This window comes from Formica exsecta, unplaced genomic scaffold (genome assembly GCF_003651465.1).
Source record: "Formica exsecta isolate Colony F162 unplaced genomic scaffold, ASM365146v1 scaffold47, whole genome shotgun sequence".
Classification (NCBI taxonomy): Eukaryota; Metazoa; Arthropoda; class Insecta; order Hymenoptera; family Formicidae; genus Formica; species Formica exsecta.
In genome coordinates this window covers 1,076,023-1,102,661 of record NW_021851936.1, presented here as the reverse complement: position 1 = coordinate 1,102,661, position 26,639 = coordinate 1,076,023, and the positions used below count along the sequence as shown (strand labels likewise).

At 39.1% G+C, this 26,639-nt stretch overlaps 1 protein-coding gene across 2 annotated transcripts in view; it reads right to left on the bottom strand.

The window, feature by feature from the left end:
* Positions 1–251: 251 nt before the first annotated feature.
* The window catches only part of LOC115241194 (protein vestigial), a 47,079-nt gene continuing 20,691 nt past the window's right edge, over positions 252–26,639 (bottom strand). Inside the window, exons 2-6 of one of the 2 annotated variants that reach the window (XM_029816844.1) lie at positions 15,197–15,407; positions 14,945–15,103; positions 11,979–12,096; positions 10,472–10,702; positions 252–2,466 (exon numbers count right to left, since the gene is read on the bottom strand). In XM_029816844.1, the coding sequence (XP_029672704.1) occupies positions 2,328–2,466; positions 10,472–10,702; positions 11,979–12,096; positions 14,945–15,103; positions 15,197–15,407 (858 nt within the window). In that variant the 3' untranslated portion in view covers positions 252–2,327. The remainder of the gene's footprint in view (positions 2,467–10,471; positions 10,703–11,978; positions 12,097–14,944; positions 15,104–15,196; positions 15,408–26,639) is intronic. The other variant, XM_029816845.1, reaches the window with a different exon arrangement.

Here is a 26,639-nt window from a genome sequence, read left to right as displayed (position 1 = left end):
TATGTACGATTGCGTAAGAAAACACGGGGATCATACGAAATGGTAGAAGAAACGGAACAGACTGATTTATGTATGTTGCCGGAGCGATGTCCCGACTAAAGTCGACGATGTTAAATTGCCGGATAAAACGCGATCCTTTACAGAACATTTATAGCATATATAAGCTGACATCACTGCTATACATGACACACTAAAAATATTCGAATTATTCTTTACAAAATATTCATAAAGTATTTATGCACTCGAATCTCAAGATATAATATATTTTTAATATGTCGTTTTAAATTATTGATTTGTTCTACCTTTTTGAATTATAAAAGAAAATTAAATAAAAACAAAATTGCGCGTATCTCAAAAACCGACTCTATTCTTGTATTGAACATGTTAAAAAGCAAGAGGTTTATTTTCTCTCCGGTGAAATTGAAATTGACTAGTTTCTTATAGCAAAACCATCCTATAAAGATTCTTGTTTTGAATGTAATATCGCTGAATCAAATAATGCCCCATAAAAACTCGAGATAGTAGTGATAATTTATTAAAGGCTATAAGACATATATGCACACACTATTTGTCTTAAAGCAGACGCGGACTATGAACGGCATATGCTTTACACGTGATAACGCGCGCGTCGATCATCTGCGCGTTTCCTTCTCGGTCGAAGTGACGAAGTTAATTGCTCGTTTTCTCATCTCGTTAGCGTTACTTCCGCCTGCGTCGGGAAAACAAATGCGCAAGCCCACGTGTTACGGGCTTAAATTAATACCCTCGAGTTATTAAGCTGCATGTAGAACATCGCGTTTTCTCTTAGAACCTCGAGCAGACAAAACGCCTCTTAGCATCTTCTTTGTTAATCGAAAATAATTTCTTCGAAAAAAATGCAGTATAAATGAGTATAAATTAAAATTTTAATACCAAAGTTTTAATAGTATACTTAATGTTATAATTTGCAATAATTTGCTTACCTGCATTTTTCAAGGCGAGATGGAAAGCCGTTGGACAGAAAACAAATTAAACTTCCTGTTCTTATTACGTGCTCGATTAACTTTCCGTGCCTGGAGCACCACTAAATCCAACGATGTGTAATTAACCAGGGTGAGCGTAACGAACCGCGAAAAACATAAAATCTTATTTCCCACGGCGGAAAATTGCTTTTAGGAACTAGATGATTAGAATTAATAAAAAGAAACATAAGAAATATATAAATTAATAAAATTAAATTATAAATCTCAAAACATATTTCTAGCCAAAAATGACAAATGTTATTCTTATTGATATTAATTTAATAAAATAATTGCAGAACGCAAGAAAATTAAGGATGTGAAACTCTAAAGATCGAAAAAAGTTTGAAAAATCGATCTTCGTTATAATGAGAAAAAAAATATGATATCGACGGTAAGTGAAAAAGAAGCAAATGATGTGATATGTGAATTATTTATTTAACAATTAGGCAGGCGATAACATGAGATGGATACGATGTGCTTAATGTAAGTAATACGATAGTGATTATACCGGACAGATACTAAACGGTGAAATAGCGGCCGAGAAAGATTTGAAAGATGAAGAGATAAGATGTACGTGGGGTGTAATTGGGGTGCAAAGAATAATAGTTGACTCGTCGGATAATAACTATTTTAATTCGCTAACTCTCTCGAGAAGATTTCATATCTGCAACGCCCATTGTTTATGATACATTAATAATAATAATAATAATAATAATTAATAATATATTTATATATATGGCAAGATCATTGGTCAATAAATACTTCACTTAAATCGGCAGCTAAATTTGCCAAATAATCATTTGCTAATCTTGAGTAATGTCTCGATTTGAATTCTAAAAGAAGAATCTCTTTCTCTCTCTCTTATATTTTTTAAATTCTTACCTTGCTTTTAATAAATAATTTATTGAATGCTCATAGGCTCTTCTCATTTAGCCACCGCATTCTTAATAAATTAAGAAATCCCAAGGTAATGTCTTATAGCAAAATCAAAGACATATTATATAATTATTTGGAAAATTTAGGTGTGCCTTGACGGTCTAGATCGCGCTACGCTATTGTACCAGCTGAAGACGATTCTCGGTCGCATTCTCACGGCCAATCTCTCTTTAATGTCAGACAGCAGTCACTATAAAGGTAATAGTGCGCGCAAATATAATTCGTCTAATACTATCTTTTTTATACTAGTAGTAGATCCTTAAAAGACGTAGGTAACATTATGTACAACGATGAACAAACGACAACGCGACGAACGCCCGGTCGTCATTTTTGCTCAACAATGTCCTCGTTCCTCTTACATTTGTATTTTTATACGATCTAATCGCGTCATTAAATTTTCTCATTAATCAAAACACAATCGTTCAGTCGTCCTCTGAATTTAAGGAAACCGCATGCCTCCTGCCGATCTCCATCGCTCGATCCTAGAACCAGTAGAGGTCCTTGGAATCCTGAACTTGAGACTCGAGTCCTGTAACACGGAACAAGAGAAATGTTCTTAAATATACAATCTTTTTTTAACCTATCAATATTTCTGATCTGTTCGTATAATAATTGAAATTAAAATTTTATTATGTGCTTACAGTGAAACATCCTATATATCTACAGTAAATCACACAATTCAAACACAGGTCTCTCGCATTTCTTTTATAATTACAGATAGGAAATATAGAAAGAGATTCTCAACCGTTTAATAATGCCTGACTTTTTATTATTTTTAAGTTAATTTCCAGATTTTTATTAAGATAATCATTAAAAATGACTATTTTTCACGTGTAAAATTCATGTCCGTGAATAAATTGTATAATCGCTTAAAAAAGATTGCACTTTACCATATTTCCGTTTGTCAGAGACATATTTCATTCGTCATAAGATGCTCGAATTGTATAATTCATCTTGTATACGCATATGAGAGTATTATTTGCTTAAAAAAAAAAAAAAAAAAAAATAAAACATTTCTCTATATTTTTCTCCAGATTTTAAATCAGCTGTTAAAATGTTTCATAAATTGTTCGAAAGCAACATTACCAAATAAAAGATCGATCTCATATAAAGAGGCTTCCGGCATTCCAGTGAGAGATTCCTAAACGTTATACAAACGATCAGCTGTTTGAAGCTGCTTTCTGATTTGAAAGGCGTCTCTTGTCGTTGCTTGAAATTATTTATCGGCAGTAATAAAAGGAGAGACAACGTTATGACGGATGCGAAGGTGCAGAACTGGTGATGGCACCCGCTGAGCAACACGGACGAACAAACGGACGGACGAACGAACGGAATAGACAGATGGGGCCCGATGTCACGAGACCGGTCAGTTAAGATCTCATGTCTCTTGCGACCGAATTTATCTCTTATCTCGATATACCGAAGATTGAAACGACAGATCATCGTCGCCGATACAGCATCCTTATATAGTCCGCATAGAGGATGCTCTATAATCGTTGAACAATTTCATGCTATGAATATGGAACACTTTGCGAAATACTTTTTTTATTTTCATTTGAAAGAACAGATTCATAATTCTTTATAATTATTTAAAAAAGAAGAAAGAAATTGAATTAATTATTTTAGAAAAAGATTAAAGATTGAATATCTTTTTTAAGAATATAAAAATGTGATATAAAAAGTCGTTTACATATATATATATATATTAAATTAAGTCATTACAACGATCAAAGGCATTAAAGCTGCAGATATCTTTTCAATTTCTTCTTTAATATTTCTTGATCGGATCAAGCGAGCTTCGCCTTCGATTATCGCGCAACACATCGACGTTTGATATTGTGAATTGCTAGCACGTGATACGGGAGATTGAGTTTGTATCCATCGATACGCACGTGTCGGCACGTGGACGTATCTACCTGCTTCAAAGTCAGCGTGCGACTCACGGAGTGTCACCGTATTGGCGCGCGAACGTATATGCACGGATGCGAGCACAAAAGACGCGGTCGTATGAGTAATCGTCGCATGGAACGCGAAGTATTATTTGATCGAGAGTCACTGAGCTGGAAAATGATCGAGAAAAAGGCATTGGTGGATAGGAAGGAAAACAATCTTCGAAAATTATCGCGACAAATCGACCCTCTATTGCGTACAGAAATATATGGTGACAAATTATATTTAATAATTAGTTATTACCTGAAATTAAGTCGAAAATTTATTATCATTTTGTAATTCTAATCTAGTGACTGTAAAAAATATAGTTTTATCTCAAGAATGCAATGAAATCATGATAGTCTCTCTTTTATGCAGACACATAATTATACTGCACAAATTAAACGCGATATATACATATATATATACACACAGACATGCATTGTGTGATCTTTAATATCATTAATTTGTGTGTATGTGTGTACATGATTTCTCTAAGTAATTTATAAATTATTGTGGCGTATTTGCAACGTTAATTTATCTAAAATGTTATTTTCTAAGATTAAATTTTTAGTAGGATAGAGTGAAGAGATTCTTGGCAATTTCCGACAAAACGTTTCGTTTCGCCGGTTTCCTTGGAGTTTGTACGCCTTCTTTGTCGGTAGGACTAAAGGGAATTCCTTCGCGCGGGATCTCGCACTGCTCTTTGATATCACGATATTGAATGTTGGAACATTCATAACAGGTGCGTCCGTCCGTAACTTTGTATTCCGCTGATTTGTGTGTGCGTTTGAGGTTTCAAACGGAAACATCCCGTTCTGCATTTCTTAAGAATATGATAAAATGCGGTATGCGATTTCTTCGCGAAATGTTACCCTAAACTTTATGCAAAAGTCAATTAGAAAATAAAATTAAATAACTTTATATTAATATTTACTGTCTTATTTTACACAATATTAGAATATATATAATTTACAAAAATTGTTATTAGTAAAATGTGCGCAATAAAACAAAGTATAGAGTATTAGAGGTGAGAGAAACGCGTCAATAAAAAGCTATGAATAATTAAATTAATATTACGAGATTTTCTGAGTAGAAGAGAGAATCAAATTTCATTCAAAATCATAAAATTCTCGATCATTCTATTAATAATGGGAATTCTCCTCGAGAAACGCGATAATCCACAGTGGTCATCAGTGTGGCGATCCCTATGACATCATTAATCCTTCACGAAAGTCCTAAATGGAAAGGCCAGCGTATAATCTTCATGGGAGAATGTCCTAATTCAATACGCCCTGCGATATCGCGAATGCCAAGCATAATGCGCCATAAGTGTCACCGGCTGGGACGATTTATGCGAATCGAGTATATACGCGCTTTCGCCGACGCACATGCGAAGCCAATACGACAGAGGGAAAATGGCGGCGCAAAGGGTGGCTTGGTAAATGGTGTGTCGAATAACCCGAACAATATTGCCCGATGTTTGCCATATTATCCTGAAGTCACCCTCCGATGTTTGCGACAAAAGAGCCACATGAGAGATCCCTAATTTCGAAGTGAATGTTTAACAGCTAATCGTGATTATCGGTTTTAGTCACGCTTAGCAGGTAGAAAATTTATTGTACATGGAAAAAAGTCCATGTAAAAATTTTGAAAGCTGTCTCTTTGATTCATAATATTTTAGACTATGATTGTATTTAAAAATTAAGATTCTTAAAAACAATTCTAAGGATCTCCATCAAATAATAAATCAAACAAGTCGCTTTCAAAATTTTAACTTCTTTAGACTTTTTTACATGTATAATAATTTTTTCTATTTGTTAAAATAAGAAAAATGTGTTACAATTGTTTTAAACTCAAGGACTGTTTTGCTTTTAGGAAATGTTTTATTTTTATAAGCACAGGTAAGCTTTCGTTTTCGTCTAAGAACGATGTGAAAGAAGGTGATTATTTCAATATGTGCAATATTGCGTCCGACGCACGTCGGTGATCCGGGAGAGATTTGGAAGGTTTAATTTGTAATTAATAGTCGCTCATCGATGCATACGAGCTCGCGAGGGGTGCCGGTCGACCAGGCTTACAACGAGTTCAAGTATATTGGATTCCAGAGACGGCGAGGGGTCTGACCCTTCCACCCCCATTGATAAGGGTCATCACAATACTCGCCCCGTGTGCGCGCATCTCCCGCCGGTGAAGGGATAGCAAGGGTCGACTCCTCACTTTTTGCAGAGCGAGGGTGTTCGATTTAATTTAATTTCGATGCCCTTGTTTCTGTATATTCGAGCGCATTCTTTACGCGGTGAGAAAAGCTCTCGTTTTACATTCAGTGTAAAAAGAGACGCAAAGAATTCAGAAAACAAGAAGATAACGAACCGAGAAATCGATAAGTCAAGATTTCTGGATTTAAAGATTTTTAATTATAAAAATTTAATATCTTTTATTTCAAAGCTAATATTTGAAAACTAGAGAATTCATGGAATAATCATCTCTATGAAATCTAGAAACCTAGATGAAAAAAATGAGAAAAAAATGCAACAATGTGTCGATCCACTTCCAAAATCCTAGATCAGGAAATTAAAAATCCGCGGCGAAAGGGGAACACCATGAATCTCTCTCGTTCGCCAATGCGGCGACCTGTCTGGTTCGCTTCGTTCGTAGCAAAGCAGAGCCGAGTTTGAGAGATCGATAGAACCAGCAACTGCTCGACCACTCCCTCCGTTCGCAGGCTGACCAATCGAGGATGGTCATCCCCGGCTCTGACCTGAGTCTGGTCTCTCTTTTCCCTTCTTCTCTTGGAACGGTGAATTACGTGACGTCATTGTACGACGCCATTTTCGAGGCGCGTGCCAGAAAGCGTACGAATGATCGGAGCACCCCGACGGATTACGTCGCGCGAGAATGTTCTATGAAGAATGTCATCCTAGACGCGAAAAGAAACTTATTATTCTTAAATCCTAAATTGGGCCTTAAATTTTTTGGATTCTAGATTTTTACATAGAGAGATATTGTAGATTTCTTAATTTTTCCCCCATCCTAGATTTCTTATATTTTGAATTAAAAAATTCTCATTTCTTCTTTTATATTTTGTTATCTTCTTCTTTGATTAAAATTATTTAGATTAATCAATTTTCCTAGATTAAAAGACCGCTTGAGAGTCCAGACTATATGGTTCCTGATTCGATAAATGCTAAATCCATAACATTCTTTGAACTTGCCTACCTTAGAACCTTGCAACGGTTGCTAAATGGATTAAAGCACAGCATCTTTAGATCCTGCTTCGGGTTCGCTGCATTCCGAACACAGTTCATTTATCAGAACAGTAAGAATGTTGAGCGTGTTTATCTAAAACCAGACTACACAGATTAGAATCGTACCTGTGTTTGTATTGCAAAAAAAATAATTCGTTTTATCGTATATTTTAAAATTAATTAATTTTAAAGCCCATCGAGGTCTCTTTTTATATCAAATGTAATTAATCTTTTAGAAAAGTTGCGCTAATTTATTTAAATTCAAATTGTAAATCTCAAAGTTGTGTACACGTGACAGAACGAATAATTCTCCGCACTCCATATCGAATTTGTCAATCTACTCTCTAAAAGTAAATTAATGGTAACTTCATAGAGAAGAGGTGTTTTAGCACACAGTTGTTTTAGCATGTTATTTATTCATGTTCTTCAACTGTGTATTCTAAATTCCATGAAGAAATGCAATATTCAGATTCCTTCAAATTTATTTAGACTTGAATACGAAAGATAATAATCGTCAAAATTAATCATTTCAACTAGAGCGATATACGTTGAATAATAGCTTAAATATAATTAACTTTATCGAGGAAGGAAATTATTAATAATAAAGATGGAATTTTTAAATCTTGAATATCTCAATGACGTGATTTATTTTAACAAAATTTTCAAAACTGAACTTAAGTTGTTTTCAAACCAGACAATTCAAGTAATTCACTCCACTATTTGACAATGTCAAACCGTTCTCCAATATTGAAGCTAACGTGACGGCGTCTCACGAGACGAACGGCAGGCCGCGAAATAAAAGCAGCATGACGGACATCTCGCCATGTTAAGACGCGGACGCGTCATCCGGTAATTGCGATTTATTTCTCTTAATCGTCGCGTAAACGGCAGCCGATTTATGCGATTCGAGTTAATTTCGCGCAATTATATAATTACCGAGCGCGGCGGCCATCGTGCGGGCAGCGAACCTAATCGGTCTGAATCGAGCGAAGCGCCGTAATGGCAGCACTTAAATTTAAAGGCATTTTGACGACTTTGCGCAACACTTTGCAACTCATCCCCGAGTGGTTTCAACTCGGCGCTAGTTTCACCCTCTATTATCTTTCGCGAGACCCTTGATCTTTCAAGAAGACGCGAGTTTCTGTTAAGTTCTTAACAGCTGTGAATTAAACTTTGTTTTCGCAAATTGATAATAATCAACGTTTTTCTTTGCAAAATTCTATATTATATACATATTTCTTTGAATTTATTTATATGTTAATTTCTAAAAATCGACAATTAAAGAGTTAACTTGTAATGTGTTTAATTAGTTACATAAAAAAAAAACTTAATTCGGAGACTTAATTTTTGTTAAATAATAAGACTATTCTCCCTTATACAAAGTATTTCTGCTGCCTTTCTTCTAAATTCTTTTCTCGTTTATGTACATATTTCTTTTTTAAACGTGCGAAACATTATATTTATTAACTTTTAGTTTTATTCCATTAGATTTTCCATCGTTTGAATGAGAGGGTATAGTAAGAGGGTTAGTAGAGGGTTGGGATTCATTTTGCGGCGCGATGCTTGGTCTCGGCGTATAGCAAAGTGAGGGTACAAAATCGATACTAGACCTCCTCTCCCTACTCGGGATGGATGTCACTGTTTCCGCGCTTGGCAGCCATGCCTTTCGTCTAAGGAGAAATTCAGATAGTCTTAGATCTTGACAGTCGCATTGAAGTTATATGGGATTCAGAAGATCTAAGAATTTTTGCAAAAGTAGAAATTACTTTCACATTTCATCGTGGAATAAAAATCCAAGCAATATAAAATTGAATCAAGAATTAAAGAAATTCACAATTCCAGAAAATTATGTATCAAGGAATATGCAAAAACTGTAGAAAGAGAATCTAAAAAATAACTAAAGCAGTCAATAAAAAATACGAAAATTATTGTATAATCCTTATTGAAAGTACAAGGTCAAAGAGAGAGGGCTAGATGTAGGTATAAAATCATGAAAATATAAAATAACGAAAATTCCAACATGTCGACGTATCGCAGACATTTCTGAAGACTATATGCGAAATTATGCGACTGCATCGAGGTGAGAGAAAGGTATACAAATGGGCGTGGTTTTTCACGGCTTGCTGCATCTGCATCCCATGTGCGGACAATTCGAATCTGTCACTTTTACCGAGGAATAAATTATTCGATTCGATTCGATAAAAGAACAAAAAAAAAATCAAATAAATATTTCTCCCCGATTTATGCAGGAATCGCAATATTATCGATCTGTTCTTTTCAGAATATTTCGCATATATAACTATACGAAGAGACGAAATATTTTAATAATATATTAGATTTGTTTCGGCTACGAATACGTCGGCGATTTTTCCTCGCAAAAAATTAGATCGGCGATGGAGAGAAATGCCATTTTTCTATGCCGCATAATTTAACGCTATTTTTCTGCCTCGCATAATTCACCGACAGAGGAGCGGCGCGTTCAAGGAACGAGGATGCGAGCGGCGGGATCCTGGCGGCGACAGGAGCGAAATGTTTTGCAGACGCGTCCGCGGCTTTTTGTCCTGCGGACGATTTCGGTGGGTGAACATCGAGCCGAAGGAGGACGCCGTATGGATCGCGGCTCCCATTAAGCCCTTATTAATTGCGAGCATCTAAAGGACCGACCGATCTTTCTTGCGCTACCTGCGTACCATTCCGTTGGCCGCGTAAAGCTCGTCCTGCTGTCGTTCGACACAGTCAGGACATGGTAGGATGCTTTGATGTACCGTCGATATGCCGACGATTCGTACGCGAGTATATCAGATGAAGTAATGAGGATTTGTGATAAATCAAGAATAAATCGGGAATCGCGTAATTTTCTTCAAGAATAAGTACTTAATTTGAAAGTTTTTCTTAAATAATTTAATTTATTATTTCATGGCTTTATACGAGTTTTGAATAATCGCGGTACTAAATTAAAAATTATAAATAATAATATCTTCTTTTGTTCGGTTCACGTAATTAAATTATCACACTTACGTTAAAATTTCGTTTATCAAGTTTATTCGCTGGCTCGACAAAGAGCTTATTTTTTTATTTTACGGTAAAATTAATATTAAAAATTCAAAACTCCACAACTTCTCCAAATTCAAAACAAAATTTTAATTTTAAATTACACGCTTTTCGAATATTCTGTTCTTCATTGTGCTAAAAGCAAACTTGACAATTTCGCGGTCAGTTTTTTTAACGACAAAAGACTGCCATTCATTTAAATAGACAATTACTTTTAGGCGAATCGTAAAGAGATGTGCTCTTGGAACGGAGCAGGTTTACTCTCGGAATCCATTCGCCGTTTGGTGAAACCAAAAGTCTACTTACTTACCGGAGAGGGGTGCGTAGTGGCCGTGAGGATAGGGCGGCGCCGACGAAGCGTCGACAAGGGACTGCGACGGCGTCGTCGACGTCCACTCCTTGTAGGATGCTGCAGCGTGCGCGTGATGCGCCGCATGGTGAGATGTGTGGTGGCCGAGGCTGCGTGCACCACCAAGCAGAAGGCCACTGTAACTCGCCGCCGCCGCCATATTGTGGTGGTGGTACTCGTGTACAGCTCTAAAAATAAAAATAAGAAAAAAAAATAAGGGAAAATTCGCGACCTGAAATGAGAACTGTGGATGATGATCTGCGATGATGCGAAGAAAAAGTGCTCCGAAATGGAGGACATACAAATTTTTGGGTCAGAGATAATTAAAATTAACCACTCATGACGTATGGAGATAGAGATGCGTTGCATCAAAGTGATATAAAAATAGTATCGCATACCTCGGCGTGCCAATATGGTTGTCTTAATTAAAGCGTGACTAGTATTTAGAAAGCAATGAGACACAAATTAATATTCGCCATCAGATCCAAGATGATTGTAAAGTTATATATATATAAAAAAATATGTAAAATAAAAAAAGAATCAATGTAACATTTTGGATAAGGGGCGCCCTAAAGAGGTGAGATGAAAGGTAAAGAAAAAAAGAGAGAAAAAGAGATGCAGCGAAGAAGAAGGATAGCGACGCGGTTTAAAAGCGAAAAGAAAGAGCACGAGCATGTGAAAAATACTGAAAACCGTCGGGAGCAGGTAACGCCGAGATCTTTAACACTGATCCGACTACGGCCACTCGTATAAATTACGAGTCTCTGTCACCGTCGCCGTAGGAAGAGGACGGAAGATATTGGCGACTTCTTTTTTTTTTCCTCTCATACAATTTTTCCCTCTTCGCTCCTCTTTCCCACGTGTAACTTTCTTTCGGGATTTTACATATCATGTATTTTAAAAATATTTTTATCTCGACGAGCATTTGCTTCTTAATCACATGTAGTACGCATGTACTAAATGTGATCGTCGGATGTTGAATTTGATTCTACTAACGGAAAGATTGCATTCAATTTTATCACATTTCGAGAATGTAGAATGGAAATATAAGCCATAAAAGACGGATCAATTTGCAATTGTGAAAAAGAAAAAAGAAATAATGAGTTATCAAACAATTAATCCGACTGAAGATTGTATTTAAAAAATGCACATGACGCATATCATCTCATTAATTAACGTTCGAGCTGCGTAGCATTTAATGGCGAGTTCGCTAGAAAAATCTTCAGAATGTGATCCCGGTTTTACGTCCTTACGGTGTGGTTGGATGCTGGGAGTCACACGCGATTACTCGTCGCACGCGTTTAAGAATCAATGAGACGTCACGGAACACGGCGCCGATATTCACGCAACATTGTAAAGAATGCTTATTAAGGGACGGAAAAAAAGTTATACTATTTATGTAAAACGAAGGATAGAGAAAGAGAGAGAAAATAGAGAAAAGCGACAATGATCGGTAACACTGACCTGTGGTGGTACTGCGGGTAATGCCACGGATCCGTCGGATACTCGTAGACATCACCGGGATGCTGACTATTCCAAAAGGAAGGGGGGAAATTCCTCATGGACATGGGAGAGATATTTTCTGCAATAAAAAAAGAAAACACAGTTTCAGCGGCGTGCGCTTTTAATGGACTGTGCGAGAAAACGCGTGCCTACGAAAAATCTTCAAGAAAGAAAGAGAGAAAAAGATAGAGAGAGAGAGAAATCTCTCGCCTCTCTTTATTTTCCTCTCTGGTGGACATTCTTCGTCTTCAGAAAATGTCCCAAATAATTAAAAGGTTTCATCGATTGTTTCTGTGTAATTTTAATCCTTTCCTCCCCGAACTCTTTGACACTTCTCCGGAATCTGATTAAGAAATATGTTACTTGCAATTATACAAATATCGCACCATTACTATTTTTTTTTTTTTCGATTAGAAGTCGATTGTTAAGAGTAACGATGTCTGGAGCAGGCAGCGTCATAAATACCGGTAACAAACCGATGATCCTTGAGTGATGAATTCTACCGATAACTCGTCGTGTTTCTTTTCCCCAGGGAGAGGACGATCTTCTCCCGGAAAACGGGTTCTCAAGCAGTCGCGCTTCCACCAGAAACCACTCGTCCTAACCGGCGGAAATAAATAACGCCGCTGGCCGGCTAAATCATCGTAGTTTGTAACGACGGAGTAAATTAGCAGCCGGTATGCCTCTCGTAGCAGATAATCGAAGTGACTTAGCCGGAGATGAAATCGCGCGCGCGCGCGCGCGCGGGAAGGGAATTGGAGGGCATAAATCGTGGACCGTACGGTCGACCTCGCGTTGGTCCACAACCTTCGGGCGCGCGTTTCGATTGGCCGGGGGGGATGGGTAAAAAAAAAGAGAGAAAAAAAAATAAAAAGGAGAAGAGGAATCCAACGTGAGCGAGGACCGCGCGAGAGGATTGCGGGAGGATACACGACAAGCTTCTGGCTTCAGAGTGGCCGCTTGTAAAACAACCGAGCGGTACCCTTCTGCCTTCCGCCGATTCGATCCCGTGGGATTCTGCTTGCCCGTTTAGCGAGGTCCTCTAAAATCCGTGGGAACGACGCGGAATATTTTAATAAAGCTTCATCAATCGATCGAACTATTATTGTCGTGATTATATTAATTAATTGCGTGAAGAGTAATATACGATTAATGCGCGATTTATATTAAATATATGCAATTAGATTAACATACATTTAATTTAATGTTACCAAGTTTTTTGCTGAAAATTAATTGAAAAGATTATTAGAAAATTAAAGAGTTATATATAAAGTCACCGAGAAATGTTCTTTAACAAAATTGAGAATACAGATATATTTCAGGAATTAATCGCAATTAGATTAACATACATTTAATTTACTTTTAAAGAGTAATTAAATGACAATTCAAAAATTCCATGTTGTCACCGTAAGTATGATACTTCAATTCTCGAGAGACGGAAACATAGCCGGGAACCTCGTGGGACCGATTGCGACCCCTCTCTCCTTTCCCGCCTAGTATCTACCTCGGTCCCGGTTGGCTGACTGTCCTTTATTTATTAACGCAATTAAAGAAACAGAGTGTCGACCGTCTGCGGCCGGCTTTATTCTTTGCCGATGCCGCGACCAAAGAGAGAAAGGGTATCGTTCTACGTAAAGGGGAACGAGGGGAGGGCAGGGGGTGGACCGGGTAGAAAGGGTTGTCGATGTTTGGTTCGCCAATAAGTATCCGCGTGTTCTTTAGAACTTTAGAAAACGCCGACGTTTTAATCGATGACTTGCGAATCTCGATATCGCTCTTGCAATCACACATTCTTAAATAGCGGAATCAATAGTAAAATATTCTCTCAGAGATTACGCAACGATAATACTCGAAAAAGACACTAATACACGTATATATAAAAAGTTTTACATTAAATTTATTTAATTATGAATTAATATTATTCTCTCGGTCGTTCACAATCCCAAAAATAACTGTCTTTCAATAGAAGAGTTTTTGTTTACTTCAAACCGGAACCCCGCCGTATTTTTTCAAGCCAATTATTCGAATTCCTTTTTAATTCCAAGAGCAAACCTTTCTCCATCCAGCCATCCCTCTTTGTTTTGGCAGTACGCGCGTTTAAGCTTAAAGCCGCTTCAGTCCTTGTACGTACGTTACCCGGCATTCCGCGGCTAAAACTGTCTCCCGCGATGTCACCCCTCTATCCCTCCTCCTTTTCCCTCACAATGTCTTTCCTCAGCCCTCCACCACCATCCCTCTTTTCCCAACGCAGAAGCTCTTAATTTACCTTTCGTACGAGAGCGGTCGCGGGAAGTTAACGCGCATCAGAAGAGAGAGAGAAAGAGAGAGGACGAAGGGCGAGGAAAAGGGGCGGGAGGGGCAGGGAAGTGGTGAGCCGTAACAATTAGGTCGTGTTGTCTTGAATTCTAAGCAGGCTACTGAACTGATCCTCGGCACCTCGTAGCCGGGATAAATGCGGCCTTAAACGACACCGATATAGACGAGCTTGCCGATCGCTTGCCAAACCCGCTCGCGTGCTGACAATCCTCCCTCCTATCCCGCCCTGCCTCCAATCCTCTCTTCGGCGGTCGGGATGTTCCCTCTGCTCTTTTCTCCCCACTGCTGTGCCCTGCCCTGCCCGCGTTTTAAGCTCGGCGCGAGTACGACAGGCGAGTTACAATTGTCACGAGGCTTGTTAGCCTTGTCGCCGACTAATGGCGTACTTTATTACCCGCTTCAGAAACGTTTGCTCGACTTCATCGAGATCGAAAAGATGGACTCCGATAAACAATGCGAACTTTAACCCTTTTAGAGCCCCCAAGGTAGCCACATATCCGTAAGTTTATAATATAAATATATAAGATACGTATTTTTTTTTAAATCAATTATCTCTCTTTCCTTCAATACAGAAATAGATAATTTTATCTAGATACCATTTATTTACTCACCCTTTAACTTGTCGTGAGCGAGGGCTCTCTGAAAGTGCTCCTCGACTTCCGACGCCGCGTCGCCTCGATAATGCGTGAACACGACGCAGTTCGCGTTAACGTATTGCGCCCTGCTCTCGCCGTCGTCGGAGTCCTCAGTAGCGGTACCAGCACCTACGCCTGCATTGATAGCATGATGCATTAAAATACATAAATATTAAACCGACGAAACGCACGTCGCTTCAAATTGAAACAATTAATCGTCCGCCTTACCGTCCGCCGATCTGTCATCGTCCAGTGTTCGCGAGGGTTGCGAGGTGGTGGTTGCGAGGGGTGGTCGCGGTTGCGGCGTTGGCCTTGGGGATGCGGGACTCGGCGCGGACCCTACGGAACCCGCGCTGCTCGGCTGACCTTGAGGGACGCTTCCGCCGGTGCCGCAGATCTCGATACCAGCTGCTTCCAACGACCTTTGATGAACATTTAGCTGCAATGAAACGCGATTCATGACATTAATCTCAGATGCAACGTTATCGATCCTTAAAATTTTATTCTTTACTCAGATTTGTTAGTCCGTTTTTACATTACAAAGATTTTTTGATCTTATATGCGAGGATCATAGTAAGTTTGTTAGTAAAATTCTGATTTGTTGACGAGAGTTAATAATGATTTTTAACTATATTTTGCAACAGAAAATAATGTGAAAGGTATGACAGTAAATTTTGGCTTTCGAATTACAAGTATTATTAAATATGATAAACACATCTATATGTTTCGAGATCATATATATTCGATTATGTACATATATCTTGATTATATATATATCCATATATTTTTATATTTCATTATTGATTTTATATCTCATTATTTTTATACTTGCTCTTGTTCTTGCTTTGTTTTACGAATTCCAAAGTTCTTGTGGTTGCAGTTGTAAAATTCTATCTCATAGAGTTAATTTCTATCAATTCTAATTCTCTCTCTATATCTGATATACTAAATTTCTTGATTTCACGCCATAAAATAGCATAAATTGCGGATTATCCCTTTAGTAAAATACAATGAATGACAAAATACAAATAAAAGATTTATCATAGAGAAAAATCATAATTGCTTATGATATGGAACACATGCGATCGCGCTGTTTATCGGTTATTAGGTTAACGATATCGCTTAACCGGTTAGCCACTTGACCAATCATTAATGATGACTATTCAACCGGTTTAATTAGTCGGTTGATACAAATTGCACGATCATTATGACTTTATAATTATTAAAGAGCGAAGGAAAACGTTGGAAAATCCGCTACAAATTTCGAATTCTGGAATGAGAGAAATTAAAAATTGCTTTAAAATAATATCCGGGACTTTAAATCGTTTAAATGCCTCTTCGATTTTCTAAATTTAATTTTCTCGAATCTCGAATCTTCACATCTATAAGGATATGGATCAAACTTTTCGACGATAGCAATGATACAATAATTTCTGATGTACACATCGTCTATTCGCACGATAAATGTTCTAAATTTTCATCTTCCTCGGCTTCCTCGATCATTCTGTATCTTCTAGAACATCAAGATCTTGTCACAGCCGATCGACGAAATTCTCGAACGGCAAATCGTGCGAGCCAAGGTGAAACGTGGTCGACGATCGCATTGCTCGCGTGACGCAGTGATCGCGATGATGGGACGACAAGAGAAATACGAGCGTGTAAATACCGGTGCGTTTTAACGGCGATAGCCGGGATTTTCCGCGTGACATCGAGGCCATGCGTTTTCTCGTGCGCTATAAAGAGAATGTCGACGACGGGAACGGCGACGAACGGTGGCCCATTGACTTCCACATTGTCGGCATGCTCACAATTCGACACCGCAACGGCCTAATGATTCAAGCCTTCCGGTCGTTGCGCGCATTCTTCAAGCGAACATTATTCCTAAAGATTAGATGGTGGCATATACAAGGGATGCCTGACGAAATCTGAAGTCGATCTTTCTTTGCACGAGGTTAATTTAAAAAAAGTTGAGGGACGTTATAAAAATATTTATTATCGGAAATCATAATCGATGGATTAGAGACTCGAGGAATTAAATAAATTTCTCTTCCGTCATAAATTAATTTTGATTGATGGGCATGTAAATTTACATTACTGTTTTAATACTGATTTTATCGCGCAGATACGTTTTTTAATTAGTTCCCCGATATGTTGCTGGAGCAAGAATGCGTATCGATGTCCAACAAATCACTGCGAATCGTGCTTTTCCTGCCCTCTCGTCGGCGGCGGGAACGACGAGCCGAGAGTTTCGTTCGCCACCCCGCCAATTACGTGCATGCATCAGCGATGCACGGAAATAAGCTGACGCTGATGTATGCGCCGGTCGGCGGAAGGGTGCGCGGGACGAGGGTAGAGGAAGCGATGAAGAAAAGGAAAAAGACAAACGACTACGCCTCCGAGAGAGAGAGAGAGAGAGAGAGAGAGAGAGAGAGATGCTATCGTTATCTACTCCAATAAACTCGGACTCGACGCGCTTCATGGTGCAGTACATCACCGTCCTGATGCACAAAGTGATGACGAGCGATGACCCGGAGAATAGGCGGGTCGTCGAATAAAACTATATTCGCTTGTCGTCTGCGGCCTTTGCGACTGCTGATTGGTAGGCGGTTCGCGATGAAAGGCGGAGTAGCTTTATAAGCTCGGCGCGCATAACATCTACGAATATTGTCGGACACTAGCGCGATTCGTTGGCGAACGGTCGATGGGTATTCCGGACGATTGCGTCAGAAATAACGAGCATTACATGATTCGCTTGTGCAACTATTAAAGCAATCGATGAGGCCATTCGATTTGAATTGACAATTGGGATTTATCTGAGATCAGGATGTAGGATTCGCGATTCTCCAGATCATATTTCACCGAATTTAGATTTCGCTGAGCAAAGTTATAGCAGAATGAACACAAAAAAAATCTCAAATCGAAAGATTATTATCTTCCGTTAATTTATCGAAAGCTTCAAGTATTTTTTATTCAGACTGACGCCCGTTCGATCGATGCCCGTTCAATCGCGCCGCGCGAAACTCACCTCTCTCGCGAGGATGAGAGCGCGCGTAGGAGATTAAATCAAGGGGAGCTGCGGGTCTTCCATAGATTACCGTGCACGGCGGAACATCCAGCGCCGGTCGGCCGGACGACAATGTGGTAATTAATTGAAGCAAGACCGTCCCCGACAGCCCCTCTTCCTCTTTTGCTTTTTCTCCCTTCTTCGCCTCGCAGCCAACAGGCAGCTCTAGTCAAGAGAGAAAGAGAAAAGGAAAGAGAAAGAGAGAGAGAGAGAGAGAGAGAGAGAGCTGCTCGCGGCCTTTCAAAGCATTCCAAAGCGCGAGTCCGCCCGTTCCTCTCCACGGCCTCCGCTCGCTTCTTCTTCTTCTTGCCCCTTCCCTCCCTCTCTCCCTCCCTTCCTCGTTCCCCTTCCTGCCGGTGTCGAGTCATTTCACGAAAGGCCCGAGAGACCGCATCTTTATTTCTTTCCCTTTTGTCTTATAGATCTCTGAGAGACCTACGATATATATCGTAGGATCTCTTAACTCTCTCACAGATCGTAGCTCCTGATCCTAGGCTCATTGGTTTCGAGAGTCCTTATATTTGAGGTTCACTGAACCGAATGTCACTTGATTCCCCTGATTCTCGATTCGTTAATTTCCACGGATGTTCCACGATTCCCTTCATCGTTCAGAAGTTTAAGACTGAGAGTGAGAGGGAGGAAGGAGGGAGGAAGAGAGGGAAGGTGCAAGCTGATGCTATTTATCGTCTCGCGCGGGTACGACGGGCAGCCGAAGGTGGTAACGAGCAGGTAAACCCTTTAGTCAAACCTGGGCCGCGCGTTTGCATTTATATCGCGAGCCGGCGATATTATTCACGGTGTGTATCTTTGCGGCGGGGCCGCATTAAGCGGATACCGGCGCGCTTCTTTCCTGCGGCGGAATACCCTTATCAGCGGGTGGCACACCGTTTACTCATTTGTGGACGTCTGGTAGCACTTAGCTGTTATTATGAAGCGAGGTCCCGCGGGAGATAAAGCGAATAGTACACGCTCAAGCCAGACGATTAGCTGGTATATCGCGAGGCGTGCAGGAATAGCGAATGTGGGAAGTAAAGGAGGAATAGGATGTAAAGGGTGTAAAGGACTCTCTCTCCCGGGATCTGGGAAAACCAGGGTCAAGGTTATTGAAAATGTGAAATGCCGAGTGTTCAACGATCACGATTCTAATACTGAATCTCTCATCCGGCACGCTGAAGAAGTTTTGAGTTTAAGAAACTTGAAACATGGAAAGTATAAAAATCGAGAATAATTCAGAATATATAGGATTTAACGTAACAAATAATATAAAAAATATATAAAATAATAAAATAAATACAATAATAACAAATATAAAATAGGTGAAAAAAATATTGTTAATTTAAGTTATAATTAGTGACAGGATCGAAACAGAAAGGACTGATGACCGAAACATAGTAAGCTCTCTCGTTACTCTGAGGTAGCATCGCGCTCATAAGATCCACCGCAGTGGCGATCGATCAAATCAGGAATCAAATAAGGAATTTCAGGCATCTAGCGACATGATGTTGTTTATCTCGAGACGCATTCGCAATCGCGGAGACCTCGCGTTGACACCGAGGGAAGGCTGTCGAAAATATTGTGGCGAGGAAGCGTTACACGCGTTTCTACGTTATCTTCTTGGATGATCGGCCGATGTTTTAGCATTCGCGTAAGATGCTAATTGAGACGAGCGATAGATACCTCCTAGAGGAATCCTTCGATTGACGCGTTTACCGTCTTCGCCAACACAACGTTAGCCGATAACTGTCCGCAAGAGTTTGTAAATCGTTGAATTAATTAGCGCGAGGCGCAAATATGATCGAAATTATGCGCCGTTAAATCCTGGCTGGAATCCGGCTCTATTTATCGGCTTTACGATTATGCTACTGGGCGAAATTCATAGGGTCAGTTTATTCGAACAGCGTCGAAATTCCCGCGAGTACGATACTTTCCGCGCGAACGATAACGATTATCGTCGCGTTTGCTCTCAATCTGAATTATTGTCACTCAGTTTAATTGCTAATTTTTCCCACTGCATACGATTTCCCATCGATAACAATGAGCTTCAATACATCATTTGTAGATTAAGAAAAATTAGATGCGGTTCAAGATAAATAATAAGCTTAAAAAAGAAATTAAAAAAAAAAGTTGAGAAAAAAAAACAAGTAGAATTTTTTTTCTGAAAGAGAGATTTAATTATTGGAGAAACAAGTATGTTTAATTTCTTACTATTAATTTTTCGTTTCTTTTATCAAGTCTAGTCCAAATAAATGTCTTTTAATGTTGAGGAATTTCTCGAGCTGGTGGAATTGCGTCGCATCGACATAGTGACGTCTGGTGCGATTTCGCTGTAATTTGTCGGCGAAATCGCGGCATCGTCCACCTGGCACAGCCGCTAATGAACTAAATTTAAAAGCGAAGGCAGCCCGTTCGCTCGGTGGCGTGGCTTATCGATAGTAGCAATCCCCACACTCGGGACGCCTCTCATCTTTATGGAAGATAGGAGAATCGCGTCGATGAATGGCCGTGTCTGGCAAACAAATTGCAAGATACGCCATGGCAGCTTGTTACCGGCTCCCTACTCCGAACCACTCGTCCTTCATCTTCTTCATAGAATAATCTCTCTCAGCCATTTTGGATTATTTCCCGATAAAGAAAGAGAGAAGGAGCCAACAATATAAAATATAAGAGATTAAAAGGAAGAGAAAATATTTCTGCCTTATTTTTTCAACGAATGGATAATTTTGAAAATTATTTCAATCTTGCGATTTCAATTATCGTTAACATAGTCTCTTTTATGTTTGTACTTGGCATCGGATCCTTTAATCTTCAAAATATCGAATGATTTATAGATTCAAGATAATATAAAGGATAAAAATAATATAGATATAAAATAATAGATAATAAATATGATCAAAAGAGATAAAAATCTGCGAGGATATAAAAATATAAAAGTAATATAGATATTAGGATGTTGGACTTAGGCATAAATATTCAAAATAATTAAAATCCTAGATTTGGACGTACTGTCAATTTTAGAGTTCAGATAATTAAAAATCTAGGAACGCCGAAGAGTCATAGCGGAACGCAGAAGAGCGCGGCAAGTTTCGCGGCAACGGTGAGCACAGCTGGGACGTAAACATCGCGTTTTTATTAGACAACATGCTCAACCGCGAACTTTCAATAAGCTGCCGAGGTACATAGTAATAAGCTGGTAATGGTCCTGGTCGACGAGAGTATAACCCACGGACGCTGCGGTAGGTAGCTGTCATTACTGGTCACCGTATCGGATCAGGTCTGATAAGAGAGCGTTAAAAGCGCCTCGCATCTCGGAACCTTCTCACCGTTTCTGTTCTTTTTTTTTTTCTTATCAGACATCGACCTTCGACTCAAAGTTCTTCGTTATATTTTTATCTATTCTACGGCCAGAATTACGAAACTGATGGTAGCTCTTAAATGGAAGCTTTTAAACGATGTTGTCCGAAAGAAAGTAAATCTGTCGATCTTAATTATCGGAAAAATTATTGAAATTAAATAACGTTCGAGTTTGATTCAATTAGAGAATCAAAAATATATTAATCTTGATTTAACGTGTTTTCGAAGTCATTACATGTCACCCGGAAGTGAACAATGGACGCCGAATACCGTCAAGAAATTACGAGTATGTGCAAATAATAAACTGCCGGATACTAAGACGTAACCGATCAGATTTCACGAATAATTCTCATCGATCGTGCCGGCGTTTTTCTCGCGTTTTTCTGATTCATTATAGCGAGGAACGAGCCGACCCGGAGATCGAGGAACGCGATTCACGGCGGCGCGACTCGATTAATATTGAACGCTCGACGACGGCGCGAGGCTACTGTCAATCGATCGAACCTAACTTTTCTCGCATAACTCGGAAACTTCTTCATCGCATGCTGCGGATCAATCATTTTTTTTCCGCGCATCCCATTACCCCCGATGCAAGGATATTGAGGACACTCGCCCGACTCGCGTCTCTGATGCAGCGAGGACTCTTATTACATCGAAGACAAGAAAACTCATCTGTCTCCCCCGTGTTAATAACTAGTTAGGTGTCTTTCTATTAAAATGCAATTGGAAGAACGTTTTAAGAAAATGAGTATTTAAAAAGATTTGATAAAGACACACTTTGTGAAGGATCTTTATCATTTCTTTTTCGATTTTTTTCCATAACATCGAGAGTGAAAATCAAGTGTCAAAAATGTTCACTAGAGTAAAATATCGATATCCTAATTCATCGTGAATAGATCCTCGAGTCTTTCCGTGCGGAATGCGTGCTCGCTGAGAGCGGGCGCGTGCGTGCGTGCGTGCGTGCGGAATAGCGGACGCGAAGCGTAGCGATGCGCGTGTCGCAAAGAATGGCGATCCTAGACTAAAAACAGAACAGCTCCAAGGAATGCAACGCATTGCGGCACACCTTGCTGCCGGCAGTTGACAGCGAATCCAACACTCGCGCGGCGACGGTCTTACGACTCGATCATCACGTGACGCGCGTGAGATATGGCAAAGTCGCGCCAATAATTGTCGCATATCCCGACAATTCCGACGACTATCTTGTCGACCAGCATAACATGTTACTTTCCGCAAAATTCCAGCAACGAACGTATGAGGACTCGAACTGATAAAGTTTCATAGAAAAATTCGATAAATAATTTAATAGAGTTTCCACTAAATTTAATTTATAGTCAAATTTATAAAACATTTAAAATAACGGAATAATGCGTCTGTTTAATTATATTGTAAGATAATACAACGTTTTACACTCTTTTCATAATTTAATAGAATTTCCACTTAATTTAATTTACAGACGATTTTATAAAATATTTAAAATAATAGAATAATGTGTGCGGTTGTTTTTAATTATACTGTGATATGATATAATGTTTTACATTCTTTTATAATTTCTTTTTGAAAAAATAATTATTGTAAAAAATTCATTTATAAATATAATTATTCTTTTTTGTTATGCGATTATATCTATGTGTCATGTACGAATCGCGTGTTCTTTTTCAATTGCCATTTCAATTACGTTCCGTGTGCGATACGTCAGTGTTCGACAATGTGGAGGCAACTAGGTTGAGAAATCTGTGCCGGGTAAATAGCGTCCGGTTGCCGATCATAAATAACAACAGGTCGCGTGGCTTCCGCGATTCTGCGAAGCGTCGGCGCCGATTTCGCTGCATAAAGGCGCGCGACGCGCGGCGATTATATTTCGCAGACACAAATCACGCTCTCAAGGATTGCCCATCTGATCGATCGATCTGATCGAAAGTCAGTACGGTAAAACGAAAGTAAGCGGCCATAGATGCCGGCAGTTCAATGAGAATTCCGAGCTGTTTGCGTGATGTTCAATGTTTGCGATTCTGTTATTCACTTGCCATTATCATCATGTTTTAATAATTATGATATTTATATTTACCAAACGATTATGGTAATAAGAATTTTATTGGAACAATTTGCAATAATGGATTATGACTTTCGAAATCGTTATATATGTATAAATAAGCGTTATATTATTTTATATTTTTTTATATATCTAACTTTTAACTTTATTAGCTTAATTTCATTTTATAATAGATTATTCATTGTTAAATTAATTAATATTAAACGCTCGCGCATGATGTGGATTGTATCTCAACTTCGAGAATTTTATCTGAAGAATTTCTCGCAAAAATGTTTCACAGTCGACGCCTATGATCCTAAAGGGAAGGAAAAAAGGCAAAAGGCGTCTCAATGGCGACACGAGCCCGCTCCGTGGAAACTGGCTCTCGAGGAAAACCTCATTCAATTCAATTCTAATGCCGCAGCAGAATCGAGTACTCGATCTCGAGATCGCAGCCTGCAGGCTATTCCGCTCGGCATTTACGACCGTTCCGAATGATGAGAGTATTCTCACTACGCGAAGATTGACGACGAATTGTAGTTTTTAAAAGGAATCCGGAAACTAGATTCCTGGAGAAGCTATGAAAGGTTCACTCTTGTAGAGTTCGCGGAATATATATATATGAAATATGCAAAGCAAATGCAAAATTCAAAGAATCTAAGGATCAAAGGAATGTTGAATTTTGGGATGAAGTAGCTTCCGTAAAATACTTGTAATAAATGTTAAGGCATTTATGACGTTTATTGTAGTATCGTAACCGTTTCAGATAGCTCGCGTCGAATCTGGCATTCGGGAAATGCACGGTCGCGCGAGTCTTCCCTCGAGTCGGCGGCGCGTCTCATCGCCTTTATTAACATTAACGTATACATTCATTACACCCACCGCACGCCGACGAGCAACATTGAGGCTCGTCGACATATTAGCGAATCTTGCGGAATGCTTATGATTTTACGAGCCTCTTTAATGTGCGTTTAGCTTCCGCCGGTAGCTCGGGCTCGCGATGCCTCCGGCTTTCTTCTCTCTCGTCGCGACCATCTCCTCCGACTGCCGCCTCCTCGGCATGCCTCCGTACGACATTTTCTGTTTAACCTTTGAACCCCCTCGAGCCCGGGGCGGCAAGTGCATTCCAGGCAGAGGCGGCGATCGTTGAAAAATCCGATCCACGGGCCCGGAAACATCTATATCGAATTCATGAGGAAAAAGAGAGCGATCCAATCGTAGTAGCTATATCGGGCATTACGATCGCGAAAAGAGATATTTTTTTGCGTGGAGAATTATATACTTTTCAAGTCTATTTTATAAATTTTTTTTCCTAGATTTTTCTTCGGTATTGTTAAGTCACTGAATCGCTAAAATACGTAAGAAAACTTTTAGTTCCCTAAATTTTTCGATCCTTGAAAAAGTACGGATCTCCCCGAATATTTGCCTCCGTAAAATTCGAAATGCAGATATTCAAGCTAAGTAGAAGACGCTCTGTCGTCTCGTTTTCAGTAGTACGTAGGCGACCACGGTTCACCATGGAGGAATTATGGACGAAATGCCGAGACTTTTCGCGGATCATTTTTCAATCCCGTAATCGCTCGTCTCATCTCGGCACTCGTGACATTGCACTAGCTGACAGTGACGAATCGACAGTCCTCGAGTCAATCCTTGAGTCATCGAGCAGCGCCAGTGTCTTTCTGTCCGTCGCGTCTCGTGACTAATGAAAATGTCCTGCTAGATCGGAAATGAGAAATAAGAGGGATCATTCTCATATTGTCTTTCGCGCGATTGCGTAGCGCGATTGCGTAGCGCGATTAACGATTAGTAATAGTAAAAAACATTGAAATAAATTTGTGCTTTGTGCCATTTTAAACTGGACAAAAGACAAAATAATATACGATATATATAAATATTATGCTCGATTTCTATAAATTTAATTTTTTTACATCCGACAATGTGATAATAAAAACGCTTATCAAGTTATAAATGTGTCGATATTTTTAATTATTTTAAACATTGTATCTCTGAAACCAAAATTTATAAAATAATGTTAAAATGCAGCAAATTGTTTCAATTAGCATTAATATCGTAAGATGACCTCCGCCATCTTTTTGGAATAAATAATTCTATCAAAAATGCAAGTCGCGGCTGCCATACTTGTTGAAACGCGCAGACGCGGTAATTGTGAGACACACAATATAATTGCACAATGTAATTGCCCCTTTGTTTCTTCAATTACACGTCTAGACCAACGGTTGGCGCGTATGTGGCTGAAGGGGAAAAAAAGGGAATAAAACGCCTCGTCGCGAAGAAGAAAAGGCGAGATACGCGGCCGCTAAAAATTTATAATGGCTAAAATTTTTTATAAAATTATCTTTCCCCCTTTTCTTTCTTTTTCCGTATGTTAATACTTGCGCGAAAAAATGTTACAAAAATAAAGAGAATATTATCTGTTAGCGCAAAATAAAAATCTATAAGTCTCAAGCCGATTCTCTTAAATGCTCGAATCTCACGGTTATGGCAATTTCATGTTCGAGATCTTATATTGTTATCGATTATTTATCTTGTAAAACACTAGCAAAAGTTTATTTAAAATATTTAAAATATTTATATATAAAATATTAAAAAAAATTCATCTCTCTCTCTCTCTCTCTCTCCACAATAAATGCTAATTTTTATCTAAATAAATAAAATTTGATCGCTATTTTAATTACAACGACTATCAATATTTGTTAATAATTTTGCAGCTTTGCGCTTAAAGCTCGATTCTTCAGATTCTTGGAATATTGGCTCTTTCGGTCCACGACTTGTTGAGTCCTTGAATTCTCGGATCATCGTATCCTAACATGTGCAGTAACTCAATGAGTTAATCTCCGATCAATTAACAGTGAATTCTGTGTTTGCGCAGGTACTTAGGTAAGAATTTCAATTAGTGGACGAGGGAGATGGAGAGGAAGGGAGGAGGAGGGACACGATCGAAGACTAAGACAATTAACGGAGAGTTCGCCGAACAGGGTCGCGCTTCCGGGTTCTAACGAATCAACTGCAGATTAATCGGATTCGCAATTTTCTTTGCACGCAAACTTTCTTTTTCTCGATTAAGTGTCAAACGAGCAGCCGCATAATTGAGCCATCGTCGGCCTCTCTAACCGCATTTATTACGAGATATGTCGAGATACTTTCATACGCTTTCAGGTATGTATCTCATCTTTTTGTATTACCACACTTAAGAGATTTTCTCA